This window comes from Rhea pennata, chromosome 4 (assembly GCF_028389875.1).
Source record: "Rhea pennata isolate bPtePen1 chromosome 4, bPtePen1.pri, whole genome shotgun sequence".
Classification (NCBI taxonomy): Eukaryota; Metazoa; Chordata; class Aves; order Rheiformes; family Rheidae; genus Rhea; species Rhea pennata.
In genome coordinates, this window is record NC_084666.1 from 76386816 (window position 1) to 76404919 (window position 18104).

Genomic DNA, 18104 nt, shown 5'->3' on the forward strand with positions numbered 1-18104 from the left:
AATAGATGAAACTGCAACTGCTCAGTCGCCTGAATGCAGGAAGACAAAAATGCATTTGTATGAAAGGCAAGGGGGAAAAAAAAAATCCCCCTAAAATAGGAAGGGATCAGATTTGGTTGATCAAGAGGAATCCATTTCGTGTGCTGTAAACTACTCAATTCGGTGAGAACTGATAATGGTTATCAGTGACTGCAGAGAAAGGAAGTGAAAGAGCAGAGATAATATGTGCTTTCATCACTGTGCCAGAGTAAGATTCAGACTTACAGAGGTTGGAAACTGAAAAGACAACATCTGGCAACAGCCTATGTTTGTTGCAAAGAGGACAGTTCCAAGAAGGTCACAGATTAAAAATAGTCAGAGCTTGAGAATGGTGATGGTAAAAATCAAAATCAGAAAACAAGAGGAGAGAGGGAGACAGAAAGGCACAGATAAGATCCAAAAGACAAATACTAGGCAAGATAAGATCCAAAAGACAAATACTAGGCAAGAACAGAAGAACACATCTTCAGCACAGAGTTTGCCAGAGGAAAAGAAGGAAACAAATGATTCTCTAGGATTTAGAGAAAGAACTCCTCCACAAAAGAGATGATAGCCGAACTCTGAAAGAGAGACGAGGAGAATCTTTGGAAGGAAAAAAACATGAAAACAAAGAGAAAAGGTGGATTTAGGAGAAAAAAGTACTCAGCTAAGTAGTCAAGATGTGTTCCAAAAGGTAGAAAAGGTAGATACCATGCATCCCTTCAAGGAATTCAAATGGTACTCAAAGTGCTGATTTTCAGGCAGTAGGAAGAAAACTTGGAATTGCTCTTTTTTTCCTCCCCCCAGAAAGCTTGAAAAATAAAAACTGAAAGACAGTGAGAAAGAATAAACAGTGCAAAGACATGTGACAACTATAATTAGGCTTAAATAGAGTCAATGGAGGGACAAAGAACTAGGACTAAGCACAACACTGGTATAAAGAGGAAAAAAATACATTGTAGTGAAAAAGAGAGGAGAAAAAGAGGGGATAACACTGGAAAAATGAATAAGTAACTGATCTTTTTCACCTTCAAAGTCCTAATTAGAGCCTAAAGAAAGGGTGCTGTACATAAACAGCACGTGCAGTGCTGCAGTAATATCTCTCAAACCCAGTTATATTACCAATTGCAATTTGCATAGATACAGTGCCACAGGAATCGAATCTGATCATTGCAAGGGCCAGGTAAGAATTTCTTCTCTACCTGCAGTTTACAATTGGGTGCCTAAGCAAGTGCAGTGGGTGTATTTCCTTTCTGAAGCATCAGCTACATGTAACCACCAGAGGGAGAATTCCAAGCGTAATTGCATCAAAATAACATTCACTGGCTCAGGCCAAGACTAAGATTCCATTGGGCTAACTTGTAAAAACAAATCTAAAAAGTCCATGACTAAAGGGCATTCAATTCAAGCAGATAAATTAAAGAGGAAGCAGAAGAACTGAATTTACTCCTTCCAAACTTACACAACAGGCTACCAGTGGAACTAGGAATAAGACGTAGGGCAACAGAATGAGATTTATGGGATTTATCCACTAAAGCACGCTATCCAGTGGACTGAAAATCCTATTAATACTATGCATTGACTAGAATTAAATTTTTTCCATGCAACATGTCACTAGTGCAATGTCATCAAAAGCAACACATTGAAGAAAAAGCAACACATTGAAGAAAACATTGGTCTAAAGAGAAAGTTGAATTTGTTTTCCTGTCACGTTTCCACAGTTTAGTTTATTAACGATTCCAGTCTTCCATAGCAGTACATACAAGCTCCAGAAAACTCAAGAGCTTCAAGAGAAGGCACTGGGGTCTTAAAGCCTATAGCTTCTGCTCTTCCACTACCCTAAAACCACCGTTAAAGACATTAGTCGTGATGCAGAGGCAGAGTAACCAAGCAACGTAAGACTTCAAGGGGATTTAGTGCCTATTAATGCCAGTGACAGCGGTCACACTCTTAGCTCCAAACAGGGTATAGTGAAACGAGCTGTACAAGGAAGTGGTTAGATCTTCTCTACAGATTCCTTTTTCAAGATCCCCCTTGTCCAGGAGGGACTAGCACTCAACAAATGCAGCAAAAGGGCTACAAGGACAATCTGAATAAAGAATTTATCACAAGAAGAAATTAAAATAGCTCAGCTTGTGTAGTCTAGCAAAACACAGTCTGATCGGAGATATTATGACTGCTGTCTATAAATACGTATCTGTGGAGTAAATGCCAAGGAGGAAGAAGTTATTTACGCTCAAGGACAGTGCTGGCACACAAACAAATGGATATAATCTTGCTATGAATAAATTTAAGCTGGAAATCAGCTCTGAAAGATGAGATTAAAGACTACAGCAGCAGGGGTCTTCACCCTGGAAAGAGTCTCATGGACTTTCCACATTCTGGGTATGACTCTATAATAACAGCAAGATCTGCAAAAAAGCTCTGTTGCAGTCTGCATGCCACTGTAGATTGCACTTCAGAAAAAGTGATAATAGAAGGAAATCTCCAGTGGTGAGTTTATGCACTACACAATGCTGCATGAGAAAAGGGAAAAATGAAAGGAAGACAAAGAAAGAATAACATTTGTGGTGTGAGAACTGAAGGTCTTGGGAATACAAAGAAAACCCAGGCAATTCCAGTAAAGCAAACATTTCTTCCGTATGCTCTAGCTTACCCTGTTGAACACCGGCAGCATCATGTACAGTTTTTCCTCTTGTTCCTTCTGGGTCATGTGCCGCGGAGGATGGCAAAGCTCTGTGAAGAGGCGACGCAGATGCATCAGCCCCAGCGCGTTATCCTGGGGGCTGCACTCCTCCTGCCGGGGCCGGCCCATGATCCTCTTCACCATATTCATCTTGACCGACTTCTGAAAGCTTCCTTCCACCCTGTTCGGAAAAGAAAATAAATTTACTGGGTGCAACAGATTCAAGCTCCAAGATAGTTTAATACAGACCTGCATCCCACTCCATAATAAATACCACACTGAAATTAAGAGCGTTAGATAATTTTATAGAATAAGAATTATCAGTTTGTGCCTGGAAGATTTCAAGCTGATAAGCTGAAACAGAAAAGCATCCAATATCCTTCAGCACGGAGCATAACTTACACGCTTACAGAGTATAACTGGCCTTATAACAGCACAAAACGCTTTAGCACTTTGTTTTAGATTATTTTTGAGATTTTTCCAGTGTACATTCCCTAGCACTTGACAGCACACCGAAATGCAATCTACATATCACAAAGTATTGTAAAAACAATTCTAGAATATAATTAGAAAATTCTACCAATTAAATACTTCAAAATCAAATCAAAACAACGTAAAGTGAAATCAAACAGACACTCAAACTCTCTCAGACATTTGCTTTGCCATGCAAAGAAATGCTTGGTGTTTTTCACATCTCAGCTGTCTGGGCTGCAGGAAAACCCCTTGGTCTTCTCCTTCCTGAAGCACAAAAAAAAACCCCTCTTTTAAAACACTTTGTTAGCATGACATAGTATCTATATTTAGTCCCATACTGTTTTTTAAAAAACACAGGACAAATCCTCTAAATTCGTGACCAAAGTCTGTAAAGAAGTGTCTCAGGAAAGAATTGAAAGGGTCAGAGCAGGTAAAACACTCAAGCGATGCATTCAGTCGGACACTGCGGCAAAAGGGACTATTCTCACACTTATGTGCAAAGGAAGGAGTAAGGGGAAAAACAGGCAAACAATTTCAGCGATTAATAATGTAATACTCATTGGAATTATCATGTCCACCCTTCAATGTTGAAAGGCTCTTGAAAAACTGAAGATCAGTCAGAGCTATAAAAATTATTCAAGGGCTAGCAAATGCCTCACAGCAAGAGACTTAACTTAATCTATTTAAATTATCAAAAAGAGAGGTTACCATGATGGGTCAATTACGAAAAGGAGAAGTGATGATTCCAGAGGTGCTGTGATTAGAGTAATGGAGAAAAAATACCAAATACTAAAGAACTATTAAACCTAGGGGAAAAAAGTCATAAGAAAAGACAGCAGTTGAGAATTAAAGCCAGAGGGGGGAAAAAAAAACACCCACCAGCTGCAAACAAGGAGTGCATTTTAATAGTGAGGACGACTAATCATCAGTGAGAAGTATTAACTGAAGAGATATCCCTTTTCTGAACCACGATGAAGTACTCCTTTGGAATACGCATCAAGCGCTAACTCATCTTCATTAATGTTTCTACCACAGCATCTTGTTAATATGCAAGGAAAAAAAAAATCAGGACCTGATAAAGCTTGATGCTAACACAGATTTTGGTATAATATGAAAACCAATTTATTAAATGCCATTAAAAAAGTTGAGCTTTTCTTATGTACAAACCAGCATGTCAGCCCATGCTGGAAATTCTCATTAGTCTTTCACACTTGAAGAGAAAGGAGGTAAAACTAGTTTCTCTTAAGTGTATCATCCCTAAGGGATAACACAGGTAACAGACTTTAAACCAGGATGATCACACAGTTAAAAATGAAACAGCACAATTCCTAAAGAAAAGCCAAAGCTCTTCCTGAACTCTTCATTTGACTTAATGCTCTTACTGTGTTTACTATAATAAGTAAATTAATCAAAATTCAAAATAGAACATTTCATCTGAGCTCAAAGAGCCAAAATTTCACTGCTTAAGCAGCAGGGGGAAAGGCTATTTTTCATTTTAATAAAATCTTTTAAGAATAGGTTTTTTTTTTAATTCTTTTTAAACATATCACAAAATGTTGATAACTCTAAAGATAACATGGTAAGCAAGTGCTGTCATTGAGTCACCACTGCTGTAGACTTTTGCTACAGCATGTAGACTTTTGCTACAGCAGCCGCTTTTTCTTTTAAAGCAACAACACTCCACGACTTCAACCAAACTTCCACTAATATTCTTCCCATATTCTCAGTCTTCAAAGCTGTGTAAAGTCCACCTTCAACAGGCAAGCGAGTTGAAGTTTAGGCAGCGTATGAATTTCAAGCCGATGAGGTCCTGCTCATGAAATTACTCCACAGATACGTCCTCCTTTCTGTCCTGGAGCCAGCACAGGCTTCACGCAACAGCATCACCCAAAATGTTCTGGGTATAATGCCAAGGAATTCTCTCGGATTTTATTTTCTCTCATTCAAATACAATGGTTCTTTTAGTTATTACTGCAGTGCAGAATATCCACGGAAAAGCAAGGAAGTTAGCAGCCAGCTCCTGAGCTCCATCATTAAGCCCAAATCTTAAAAATGTGAGGAGGCTTATTCACTCTCTAAAGCGGGGAAAGCTGCCTTATTTGTGAAACACAGCTTACTCATCCTAAGCAAATATTGTAAGGTTGAAGCTCACATAAAATTAAAATCCTAAAATCCTTGGAAAAAAAAAGATAGGTTAGAAACACTACACTACAAGATAATCACCGAGTGCAAAGATGTTGCTGCTGTATGCCGCTCGATAGTTTGAATTTGCGTTCTGTTTGTTTTGAATTTGGGTTTTGTTTGTTTAAGCTTAGGCCTGCGATAAAGAAAATAGTACACCTAAAGCTTTTGCTACAAACAAAAAGTAGCTAAGGCAAAGGCGCTTCCTATTCTACTAAGTGAAAGGATCTGTTCATTCTTCAGGCACCACACCAGGTATGACTCGAATTCAACGTCATCTCCTTAAGGTCAAAAATAGCTTATTCAAGATTTTTAGTAACAGCCGACCTCACCTGTTTCCTACTGCTTACCTATAATGCAGGAAAAAAATAAAATTAAAAAAAAAGATGTGCTACACAGAGAAAAACTACAGAAAAAGAACCTTAAGAGCAACACACACTCAAGAGGAGAGCAAAATCTGCTTCTTGAGCTCTAATTTGGCCCCGCTGCGTGCATGCAATCGCAGCACAGACTTCGAACGGGAGCGTCAGCAGCCTCGACTTACGAACGAGCGACGCGCACCAAGATCAGCGCTACCCAGCAATCGGGGCACCCAGCTTAAGAAACTTGGAGAGCAGTTAATGCTACGTGGCACTTGACAACGAGCAACCCCCCTCCTGCCAGCTCGCGCTGTATCTGCGAGAGACCAGCGCTCCCTCCCCGCCCAATCCTCCCGCCAGCCTCCAAATTTGACGGTCGGGCTGTCCAATCTTTGACTTTATTTTTAACCTGAACGTCAATTCGAAGTTATTTCGCAAGAGCAGATGAAGAAAGCAGAAGCTCTGTCACGCAGCCACCCTGACACAAGCGCTTTCGTGATGATCTTCGCTTTCCTCCTCTAGACTTTGCTGGGAGACCCACAAGATGGGCTCAGGTGCTTCTCGACAAGTTTCACCGGAATTAGGGCACGAGATACCTTCTCGCCTTTAAAAGAATATTTAAGGTGCATTTAACGATCACATAGTAAGCTAAATAAAAAAAAATAATAATAAAAAAAAAATCAACAACTTAAAAAGTGTGAAGACTGACAGTAAGAAAAACATAACGGTGCAGGCATACAACTGTGAGCACAAGTTAGCATGTGATAATGCAAGGGTAATATTATTAGAACTATCAAAACATTTGTGAAGAAACAAAAGCAGACAGAAGCTGCATGAGGCGCACTATTTTCACAATAGTCATTATACGTCCAAGCTCTGCAGCTCCTTCCAAGAGGGTGTTATTTAAATAAGCAACTAGGTAATTATCTGCTTTGCAATTACAGGCACAAGTGTTTCTCCAGCCATTCTGCTGGTATTTCATCAGTAGTTTAAAAAGGAAACAGCAATCAATTTATTTCCTTGCATATTATAATGGGACACCAGCGTTCATTCATACTAACCAACCATTTCAGGAAAACTAGCCTTTAAGGTAAGTCTTGCTGCTACTACAAATCACATCAGTACGAATCAAGGTCAGCATGCTGATTCAGTAGTAAAAATGCTTATTCCCATACTATTTTTTCCCTCTTGTTAAACATCTAGCCATCCGCTTAAAGAGCGAACTATTTTATTGAGCAATCCTCCCAAAAGGGAAGATACCCCCATCCTTACTCCTCCAGCTTTTTGTACTCCAGAGTGTTATAAATTATGGGGACATGCAGACAAGGATTTCTGAGGTCAGGCTACTATTTCAGGTTACTGTTTTCTTTTCCTTTGCACTCAAGTATTTTAAAACCTATTTCACAGCACCTTACGTTATCAGCTAAAAGCTCACGTTTATCTTAAGCTTTTTTTCCTGTTCCTTCTTTTAAGTGCACAGAACAAACTAACGAAATACCATTTGCTGTACAGGTGGGAGAGATGTTTACAGCGCATCCCCCCTTCACATCACAGGTAACACCGGAACTGCAGAATTCAACGCAGCGCTTTTTTGTTTGACAAATACCTTTAGTTCTTAAAGGAAACGGGTTAATTAGAAAGATACAGCTACAAAATACGGACTAGCAGTCTTATTTCTAGGTCCCTTTCCCACAAATTAGTAATGGTGATGATACATAACAGCAAGTGCTGATAGAACAGTTCTCCCGTGGCTCACACTGTCTTGAAGGTTAATGTTTTATACTCGATTTCCTTTTCTATGAGATTTTTTTTTGCATTTCCTTGAGTTCAAACAGGAAAATTATGTACTGCTTTTTACTTCTGCACCTAGCATACCTTTGTTCTGCCGTAACGGTATATAGCTTACATCAAGGCAGACAACCCCACCACTGCATTTTCCAGTTCTTTAATCATTAATATCCAAACCTTATTTTCAAAAATTACTTCCTGTAAATTAATACTAAAGTATTTCCAAGCTATATCTTTGGCAACCCCCAAATACTGAGACTCCTAAACCAAACTACTCAATACAGCTGACAACATAATACTGACTCCAAACCACAGTCAGTCGCATCAATTTTCCTTCAGTTCTGTACACAGAAAGCACAGTAATTTTAAGCCCTGAAGTACGCACCCACCATCCATCGTGTCACTGAAGAACACATTTTAATCTTGCCTTTAATCTTGGTTTTAGTGCAATTGAAGAAAGTGAATTGAGCTTTCTAAAACAGGGAAGAGCCACAAGCCAGCTTTACAGAAAGCAAAGTAGGCAGAAAGCATAAGCAAGCGCGCATGGGTGCCTTCTGTTCCTAACAGGAGCAAAACTGTTTACATAATATCTAGCATATGATTTTGGCTGCATGCTGATAAGACTACAGTTGACTTCCTCAATTTTTATTTAGCATAGATGTGCCATTAGATCTGTCACCAGCATATACACAATTCTACTGCTTTTCCCTAAAGCAAAACCCATGCAGGGTACAATAAGTCTTGTTATGACTCACATTTCTCACCTCAGTAATAAATTGATAATCAAGCTAGAGATTACAAATGTCCACAAACATCAGCAAAAGCAAACTAAACTGCCACAAAGCTTGCAGTCAAGCCATTTAGGATGACCACACATGCTCACTTAGGGCTTCTTCTTTTGCTTGCCTTCCATCTTTTTAAATCAAAAAGAAATACAGATCCGCATTTCCTCTTGAGCTACCACACACTACTCCCAACAGAAACAAAAGATAATTCTGCTTTTGTAAACACTTAAATAGAAAACTGGTTTTTGAACCAGGTCATGGAAATTTTACAAGTAATTTCCACGTTACGGAAGCCAAATAGGTTACAGCAAGTATTGCATCAGTCTGACAAAGTAGATTTTGGCGCTATCTTAGATAGCCCTTCATCTCCTCATCAAACAAGCCCCCCCCAAAACCAGTTCATCTCTAACACTGCCTGAAATCCACATACAATTGCTGAGTTCTACCAAACTTCACTTGTGAAGTTTAAATAAAGCCTTTAATGGGCTCATCTCCATATAAACACAGATTTGATTTCCAAAAACCAGCTTGTTTGCTATCCATGAAGCAAAGCTGGGATTACATACCTCCAAGTGTTCCCTCCACAGCACCTTCTTAAAGGGGAAAAAATATATATTTTTTTTCCAGAAAAAGCTTTTAAGCAGTTTGTGACAAGAAAAATATATTGCTATTATAGGGCTGAAGGCCAAATAAAATTCTTCACTTACATAAGAAGCCTTTCTGCCTTAGGAGGTGAGAAATGTTCATTTCAAAACAAATTTTGACAGGCATTATTGATCCTACTGATGTAGGATCAAGGTATAGGCTCTTTAGAGATTTCATCCTACAGAGGAGACACTTCTGTTAGCATGTTCAGTTGGTTCAATCATAGACATTCAGGCTGCAAGAGGCTATTTGCCTGTGCTCGCAGAGTCACACTGCTACGGCACCTTCTCATTTCTTGGACCCCTTTACAAGCCCGTCTCAACATGGAAACCCAGCACTGACTTCAACAAAAATAATACGTGAGCTTTCGCTGCGCCAAATGCCTCCAGTCCTTCCAGGAGAGCAAAGCAGACCATTTAAGAGAGGAACCTGGTAGCAGAAGAGACACAAAGGTGTGGAGCTCAAAAATCCTAACAGGCAGAAGGAACATGCAAGTGAGCAGGAGCACAGACGAAAAAGATGACGACGAAAATAGAAGGGATTGCTCTACCGACATTGATTTTTTGGAATTCTTTCTTTACTATGAAAATTGTTGCTAATATGTTAAAGTTTCAACCTTAAAGGGTAAAAGTTTTAGCTTTCAACCATATTGGTTAGCTAGGTTACCGATACATCAGGTTACTTTGGGGAAGTTTACCGGAATAGCGCTAATCTGCAACTTTGTAGCTGGACACCCCTGCAATTCATCATCCTCATCCACAAGAGCTGGCTGGCAAGATACAATAAGAACAATCTCAAATTTTTCAAATGATACAAGTATCATTACTGCTACCCACACCTAAAGCTTAGAAACATATTAAAGGAAAGCACTACCTACTGAATCATTCTGTTTTTGAATATATGCTTAAACAATTGAAACATCTCAGAGTTGCATCTCAGCGAAAATAACTTAAAATGGAAGAATCATAGATAATACATGTATTATTCATTATTAGTTTTTGTTTTATATGCATTAGGTTAAATATTCTATCATTTGAACTATAAACTCAATAAATCTATACTAATCTATACTATAGTCTATACTACTAGTGCATTCTAATTAGTGTTCCCATTAAAAAGATATCCAATTATGAAAAAGTCAAAGCTATAACATGTCAGAAGTAGTTTACATAATTTTGTAAAAATAGGTAATAAGTCTTAAAACAAACAAACAAACAAAACACAGGCAATTTATTTTCTCAATATTTATGTTGAGTAAGTTCTAATTAACAAGCTCTCACCACGTTCTTTGGTAAATTATCTTGAGTGTCTTTGAACACTGCTCTTCTGGGGGTGTTTTTGTTTTTGTTTTGTTCTCAAAAGGCCTGAATAAACTGATTTGCATTAATTGGACAAACAAAATGCCAGTTAGAGCCTGCTGGGGATAGAGCCGAACTGAAATTTTGTTTTTGCCAACCTGAACTGCATTGCAATGACTAAGTCATGTCATTCAGGACAGGAAAGCTGCTAAAAAGCCCAGCAAATATTTTACATAGAAAAGTCAAAAAAAAAAAAAAAAAAAAAAAATCTGGGATCTGAAGATAGGAGCATATGCTTGGTTAGCATGCAGACACGAACAAAGCCATAGAAATGAACCGTTCCAGAGAGAAGCTCTTGCATTAGCAGTAAACAAGTGAAATAAAAAAGCCTTTCCAGCAAAGTTATTCTACTAGAATTAACAAGGAGCTGTTATTAGGAACAGGGGGGAATAAAAGGTCTGGTCTATAAAGGCAAGCAATGGTGGGGGGGGGACGAAGAGAAACCCGTGAAATCTGAACACAAAACAGGCTGCTTATTTCTAAGAGATAAAGCTATATACTAGAACATGGTAATCCCAAACCATGCGTTCAGTAACTATGATAGTGATCTCAAACACACTACTAATATATTTAACTAAAAAAGGCCACCAGATTTTTTTTAAACAGAACACGGTATTACAAAAAGTGGGTTCATTTTTCCCCCCAACAGCCATCTAAGGCACAAACTTCCCCTATTACTGTGAAACAACAGTTTTATCCCCAAAAGAGCAGCAGCTTCTTCTGCCTTTCGTACATTTACATATGAAAGAGCACTAAGTGGAAGCCAGGAAACCTGTAAATTACAGGAAACCTGTAAATCTCATCTTCAGAGCTGCCCTTGTTTCTAATAATCTAAATGAGAAAAACAACATAACACCCTACTGGCATGTGCTTGCCCGATGTAATAAAATTCCACTCGCTGCCACAATTGAGTCCGAAAGAGCGTATCCGAAAGAGCAGTGTATCAGGGAGGGAGAGGATCAGCCCTTCCCTCCAAGCCAGCATTAAATTCCCAGTCACAAGTGTTTATTTCTGAAATAACAGGGCCTAAATTAGCGTGAATGATCACAGCCTCCTAAATTGCTTTACAATTCATATTACTCATAAGTAGAGGGGGGAAAAAAAGAATCCCTAAGCTAAGCCCTTGCAATTAGCAGCACAGACCAGAGATGGATGGTAGAGCAGAAGAAATGCTACAAAAGACACTGCTCTATTCTAATTACTGCCTTATTATTACTATCACTGCTTGTTTGCACCCAACAAGAACTTGCTGAACTTTATTACCTCCTACATGTTCCCTCACCAAAGGTTCCTTTATAAACAGGGTAAGGAGTCCTGGCATTGTGGTTGCTGGTGTTTAACGGGCTATTTTTCAAATGCCTTGTATTAAAGACTGGGTTGCCACGCACTGGAAATAGGATTGACCAAAGGTGTCCACTCAGTTCTGCCAGGAAGAAGTGCCACGTACCGTCAAACCGATCCACTGCCATGGGGAAAACCAGCCAAGATGCTCAGCTCTGCGATTCGTAGGCAAGTAATGCAACGAAGAGGGATAAAGGAACCGTCTCTTCCTTCCCTCTCTTTCCTCCTCCCCTCTTCATCGGGTGGAGGAGTCAACAGATGATCCCCCAGGGAAGGGGGTCATAGACTGCAGATCAAAGCAGCTTGGCCCTTGTGCCCAAGGACTTCAAGAACCAGACCTGCACTTGGGTTCCCAGCCTGGGCTCCGGAAACAGCCTCCCCACGCTGCACCGTCAGCCACTTCTCAGGAGGCTTAGCAAAGGGTGAAGAGTAAGGATAGGATGACTGACTTCACCTTTCCGTATCGGAAACGGCGCTAGCTCCCCGCGAACTCGGAAGAGGCGCTACTAGTCGAGCCTGCTAGGCGGCTGCCCGGCTTGCAGGGGGACACTGCGACGGGGGCAAAGCGGCACGTGGCTCTTCTTATTTATCTTCTGGCGGTCGCTCAGCCAGAGCCACGAGACTGCAGTCCCCCCCCGAACCGAAAGCGTCACGTTAACTGATTGCACACTTTAAAAAAAAACAAACAAAAAACAGAAAAACTTGAAAGCAGACTAAAGTGCAGACTTTTAAAGCAGCATTAATTGCCCAAGCAAGTGCATTCAAATTCTTTTAGTCAAATTACTTTTAGTCAAAGTAATTAACACTGCTGAACAATTTTTTCCAGTATCCTCTAGCACGGTTATTAAGCAACCAGAGGGGGTGATGACATTCTTGGACATTTAAACCGGTATTTCCTATGCAAAGAGAAAGCTAGACCATTTTCAAAAATCCATGCTTTAAGTTCATTAAAAACTTATTTGTATTGTTAGCAATATGGTTGATATATGTATTTACAATAGCTATTTTCAAAATGTGATTTATGTTTTCTTCTCCATTACTCATGTTCTTCTCCTGCTTGACGATAATGTCAAAATGAAAGTTATATTGCAGAGTGAAGGACTCTTTCTCAACAAAAGTTTACAAAGTATTAAATAGGACAGCTAAAAAAAATAAATCAGAATAATGAGATTTTTCTTTTCCAACAGAAAAATTTAAGCCTATAGCACCTAGAGGCATTAAAATAATAATTTGCCTATGATTTTTTTCCTCCAACTTTGTTTTGTTTTCAAAGAATAACGTCTACTACAACTCAGTACCAAGTATTTTGATATGAGAACTCTAGCACTTGAGAATAGGCTCATCTTAGCTATATTTTCGAAACTATGCACATGACAAGCTAAAAAAAATTCTTTTCTTCCTTAGGTGAAGTACAAAATCTAGTACTTCAAAATCTAGTAATATAAAAATCAAAACCTATTTTTCACTTATTTCTGTCTAGTCAACAGCCTAAACAACTAAACATTATGCACAGCTAGCTATGTATTACTTAAATATGTATCATTATATTTTCTCTAAATCTCAGCTTGCTCAGTTCTGTTTTTGTGTAACAGCAAGGACAACTCCAGGCTGGCAACAAGCACAACTAACAAAAGCTATTCATAAATCAAGCGTTAGCCTGGGGGTGGGGAAGAAGCATCACGCAGAGAAATAGAAGTCATTCTATTTATTTAGGTCTTACCCTACCTAGGATTCTTCAAATTCAGCGCGAGCATCTTGGATTTCAGATCCTCTCTTTGTAAGGTATCAACGACAGCAGACTGGCAGCTCTTCTGCCTCCGAGCCATCGCCAGCGCATCTTTAAGTAAACATGCTTGCGGCAGCCAGGCGAAGCGGCGAGCTCTGCGCCGCCGGCTGTACCAGCGCGCAGGCTGGTTTGATTGTAGGGGCACAGCTGAGCCGGCCGCGCCGGCACAGGGCTCCTTACGCCACGCGGCTCCAAAGCGAGAGGTGCCCTCGGTGCTGCAGGGAAAAGCACTATACAGCGTAAAATGCCTGGCTCAAATCAATTTGCACACGCTGCCAGATTAAGTAATAATAATTAAATATTACTCAGAAGCGGTAGGATTTCCCGACAATGCTACAGCTACTCCCTAGCTTACACCTCTCCCTACAGCAATTCACTTCTCCACTAATATTTAAAGGTGCAAAAAAATAAATCAGGACTGAAGTACAACTCCCTTTTACTATTTCAGACTATTATCTTTGACAAGCCCAGTAAAAAAGCAGGGGTCACCGTAGCCCTTTGAGCATCCTCCTGTGCCTCTAAAAGAGTTTTCCGGTCTTATGTAAAATACACGCGCACACATGTACACATGCATTCCTGCAGCCCATCTGGATATTAGCAGCCCTTGGTACAAGAGCACATCCTGCATGTTTGAAAGTAACTGTACAGTCACGGTGCCAACGTCACACCTGTCACCAAGCTTGAGGAGTTGCAGAATTCAAAAAAGTAAATGTACAGCTCTGACAAGTTATATAGAGCCAAAAAATACAACTTGACTAGGAAAGCTCCCTTTCAGACTAAGGTATGGGGCCTTTCACGGCACCTATATGTTATCGGGGAAGTATTTGTGCAATGCTTCCAGCTTAGAGGACTAAACAGAAGATGTAGCACAGGGATCAGCAAGTACCAACTCTGCCCCAGGAGACGGTTTCGTCCTCCCGGCCCGTAAAGGGAGGCCGACGACTCAACACTAAGAGCAGTGTTTCTGTCACACAGGTATTACAGACCTTGGGAAAAAAAGCGACCCTTTAGCAACACTGGAGAGCAAACAGTTCAGCCAGATGGCAGCCCAGGTTTCTAAAGCTTCTATTGTTATTTCCTCGCTTTTAAAAATTGCTGCGTATCGGAGTTTGATCTTCCAGCACTTTGAAGAGTTATTCCTGCATCCACAGCAATACGCCTTTGAGATTTCTCCCAGGTGGTTTTTTGAAAAGTTATAATGAAGCAAGAGAAAGCTCTAAAACTAGGTTCACTGCACTTCCAGTCTGTTTTAATCACTGGGACCTAGAGTCTTTCCAAAATGACTGCATGAAGTTTGCCTTATACAGGCCATCGTTTGCTAGCACAAGCTCTTCCAAAACCCTCTGCGTGGGACACGAGATGTGGCGTGACACGTCCGCAGGATCCTTGCTATCACAACTACACAACCTGCGTGCAAGCTCTCTGCTGCTGTTACCAACTTCATTCGCTAAAAAAAAAGTTTGCTAGGATACCAAAGGCTCAGAGCCACGCTCCAACAAGCCTCCATGCTCAGACAGCAGCAGGGATTACAGAATCACAGCGCTACATCTTCAGAATCAGCTTCAACGGAGATAGATTATTTTTTTCCCCTCCCTCACTGGGTTTCCCATCCGTAAAGCAGAGCAAAAGAGATTATAGCATCACTAATAGACAAGTAACAGAGCAAAGGGAGTTTCAGGTATTAATCTATCACCAGCAAAAACTCCCGCCAAGGAGATCAGAGCAATGTAATGCAACATTTCTCTGTTGCGATTTCTCTGGAAAAGCTTCACTACAAATGTGGCTGAAAGTCATGGTAAATGGCAAAGCCAGCACAGATCTGCCGGGGCTCAGTCTCAGGCGTGACTAATGTAAAATTTAACTAGAAGTAGTGCAGGCAAAGACTTCATCCATCAACAACGGGCTACAGCAGCTCCAGTACAGCCTACCTATAAAGCATGCTCTTGATGAACTCCTCTTCAAGAGTCAGTCACCACCTGCACTTTCTAAGGCCAGTATCTGTTACGTGGACCAGTCGTGCAGCAGCTATGTAAATTATCTGTCACCTTGCACGTTCACAGCTGCGCTTCTCGTAGCAGTAACTGTCCTGCTCATCTGTCACAAAACACAATTGTCAGTCAGAGCTTTTAAAAACACTTCTCATTTGCAGTCAGCATGTCTGTACCCTTTATTACTATCAGAAAAGTGGGCAATGACGCTTCTTTGCATCCCAAAAAGCACGTGTCGGGTTTATTAGGCGGTCTCCTAGGCAATAGGAAAATTATGGGAATGGTTCTGTCTGCTTTTAAAACGGTGTGTTTTGGGTTTTCTCCAAACCCCGTCTTAATATGAGCAGACATTTCTGATCAATGTATTACTTAATTTTATATAATGTTCCCATTCTCTCCAATAACTATGACATTATCCGGTCCACACAAAACCAAAAGGTCGTCCTCTTATTCAGTCCACACACACATTACCCATTCTCCACTCAGGAATGCTCAAAAGAGAGTTTCCTAGCTTCTGTTTTCCTTAAGGCAAGACAACTTGTATTATTCTTTCAGAGCTCCTTCCTAAATTGCTTTTGCTGTCTTTCCAGGTGAAAGGAAGGAGCTTCGTGACATCTGTTCCTGGCATATTAAGGCAAAAGTTTCCATCTCATAGTTTTAAGGAAAGCTTTTTGAGATGAGATCTTCTATGGAATTGAAAGTTGAAAGAATTGTCCCTAATTATCTGCCCTGCCATTTGCTATCTATCAGTAACTTTCTGGTTGCTATTGCATGCTGAATATAGAGGCACGAAAATCAAGAACCCTCATGATCGCTGTTTTGGAAACTAGATCCTGTGTGAAATATTGGTGCTCATCTCTAAGGGAGTCAAGAAATTCATCTTCTGTCATAACTTGACAACTGCTTTGGAAGGTGCATTGCGTATGCAAAAGCAACGCGTGCAAACATCCCTTTCAATCACAAGCAGGCTAAGACAAGGCAACACATCAGACTTCTTAAAACACCATCCCAAATGCCTATTATTTTCACATTTCACATCTTATTCTACAAAAGCTCTTCGAGAGTATTGTTACTCCTCTTTTCTCCCTGTGACAGACTAACAGAACTACTATGAATAAAAGAACATTAGGGCAAATTCCTGCAAGATAAAAGGCCTGAGGTGCCAAGGGGAGCCCTGATAACTTCCATAGCTAGCAAGCAAGCAAAATTTTTTTTCCCTCATGTACACCTTCAACACAATGAAGAATGGATCACATCACAAATACCTTGAGCGCTATTTTTTTCCCCTTCCCTGTTTCCTGAACACCAACAGCCTCTTTGGAAGCGGTGCATGTTTTGGACCCTGCACACAGAAACGCAAGAGGAGAGGGGCTGCAGGAACAACCTGCCCTCTCCTACTACAGGAGAAAAGACAAACTGCTTTAGCTGTTCACAGAGAGCAACGGAGGCAGGCAGTCCCGGTGCGAGCTGTCTAACTGCTTCTGTGGCATCCAAGGAAAGACAGGGAGGTGGCACTGTGAAGAGCCTGCCCTTGTCCTTCCCCTCCGGCACAAGAGAGAAATCCTGGGGCTTCAAGAGGCTGTCAAGCTCTAAGTTGCTAATCCTCATCACATACATCACAGCGATTTCCTGAGGCCTCAGAACAATACATACCAATGTGTAGGTAACAATCACATACATCCACTTAAATACTAGTATTGTCATTCAACTTTACTCCTGCTGTATGGTGATTTAAGAAAGAGCACACACTCACACACACAATCACTGCATGTATTACATCTAAAAGAACATCCTTTGAAACCTCACAAACTTCAAGCTGTGTCATTTCTATCCCTTCCCTCCCTTATTCAGTAATCCACTTGATCTGTCAAGGAAACAAGCTAAATCAGCTTGACACAATTTCTCCCTGACAAATTCATGTTGGTTGGCTGTTTTCCGTTAGTTTCTGTGTGTTTATGAACTGTATCGTGATTTTTACCATTAACTGCGTAGCCCCAGCTAACTCATGCCACAAGTAGAAAGAAGCCCAACCTGAGCCAGAGCAAGGCTGGAGTGAGTCAAACGGAGCAGGCTCAGGTCAGAAAAGGGCACAGTCGCATCCACAGCAACGCTGAACCGAAGCTAATAAGCTTTGCCAGTTCTTACATGTCCTCGGAACTGGAAGAACAGGATGCACACAGCGCCGATGGAGTATTTTGCTACACGAGTATCAGAGCAGCAGATCACGATGCTAACCAGGCAGCCGGCACAGACCCACAAAACAACCTGCACGTGCTTGAAACTTACTCTTGTACCAAGTCAGGGAAGAGACTGAGAAGAGAGGACATCAGCCTTCAACTGCTTTTTTGTTCTCCATAAAGTAGAGTATATAGAAATTAATCTAAACATAAAAGGTTGCAGAGAGCAGGGTATTTTTCTGATATAAGGGAAAAAAGCATATTGCTTTCACCTCCACTTGTACGGATTTTTTTTCTCCCTTTCCTAAACGAATAAGATATTATAGACCAAGTCACTAAAGAAGTAAAAAAGAGCTAGAAAAAAAGGACCTATCTTATTTTTGCAAGATTTCATATGGAATTATTTATTTTTTTTATAAATAACAAGTGATGCACATCTTCAAATTTTGAAGCTTTTATTTTTATACCAAACAAGATAAAGACGGTTATAATACATGAAAAATTAGAGATCCCCTGTA

At 40.4% G+C, this 18104-nt stretch overlaps 1 protein-coding gene across 2 annotated transcripts in view; it reads right to left on the reverse strand.

Moving 5' to 3' along the window:
• The window catches only part of WDFY3 (WD repeat and FYVE domain containing 3), a 177237-nt gene that overhangs the window by 125491 nt on the left and 33642 nt on the right, over positions 1–18104 (reverse strand). For both annotated transcript variants that reach the window (XM_062574355.1, XM_062574354.1), the window contains exon 3: positions 2675–2885. In XM_062574355.1, coding sequence (XP_062430339.1) covers positions 2675–2854 — 180 coding nt within the window. In that variant the 5' untranslated portion in view covers positions 2855–2885. The remainder of the gene's footprint in view (positions 1–2674; positions 2886–18104) is intronic.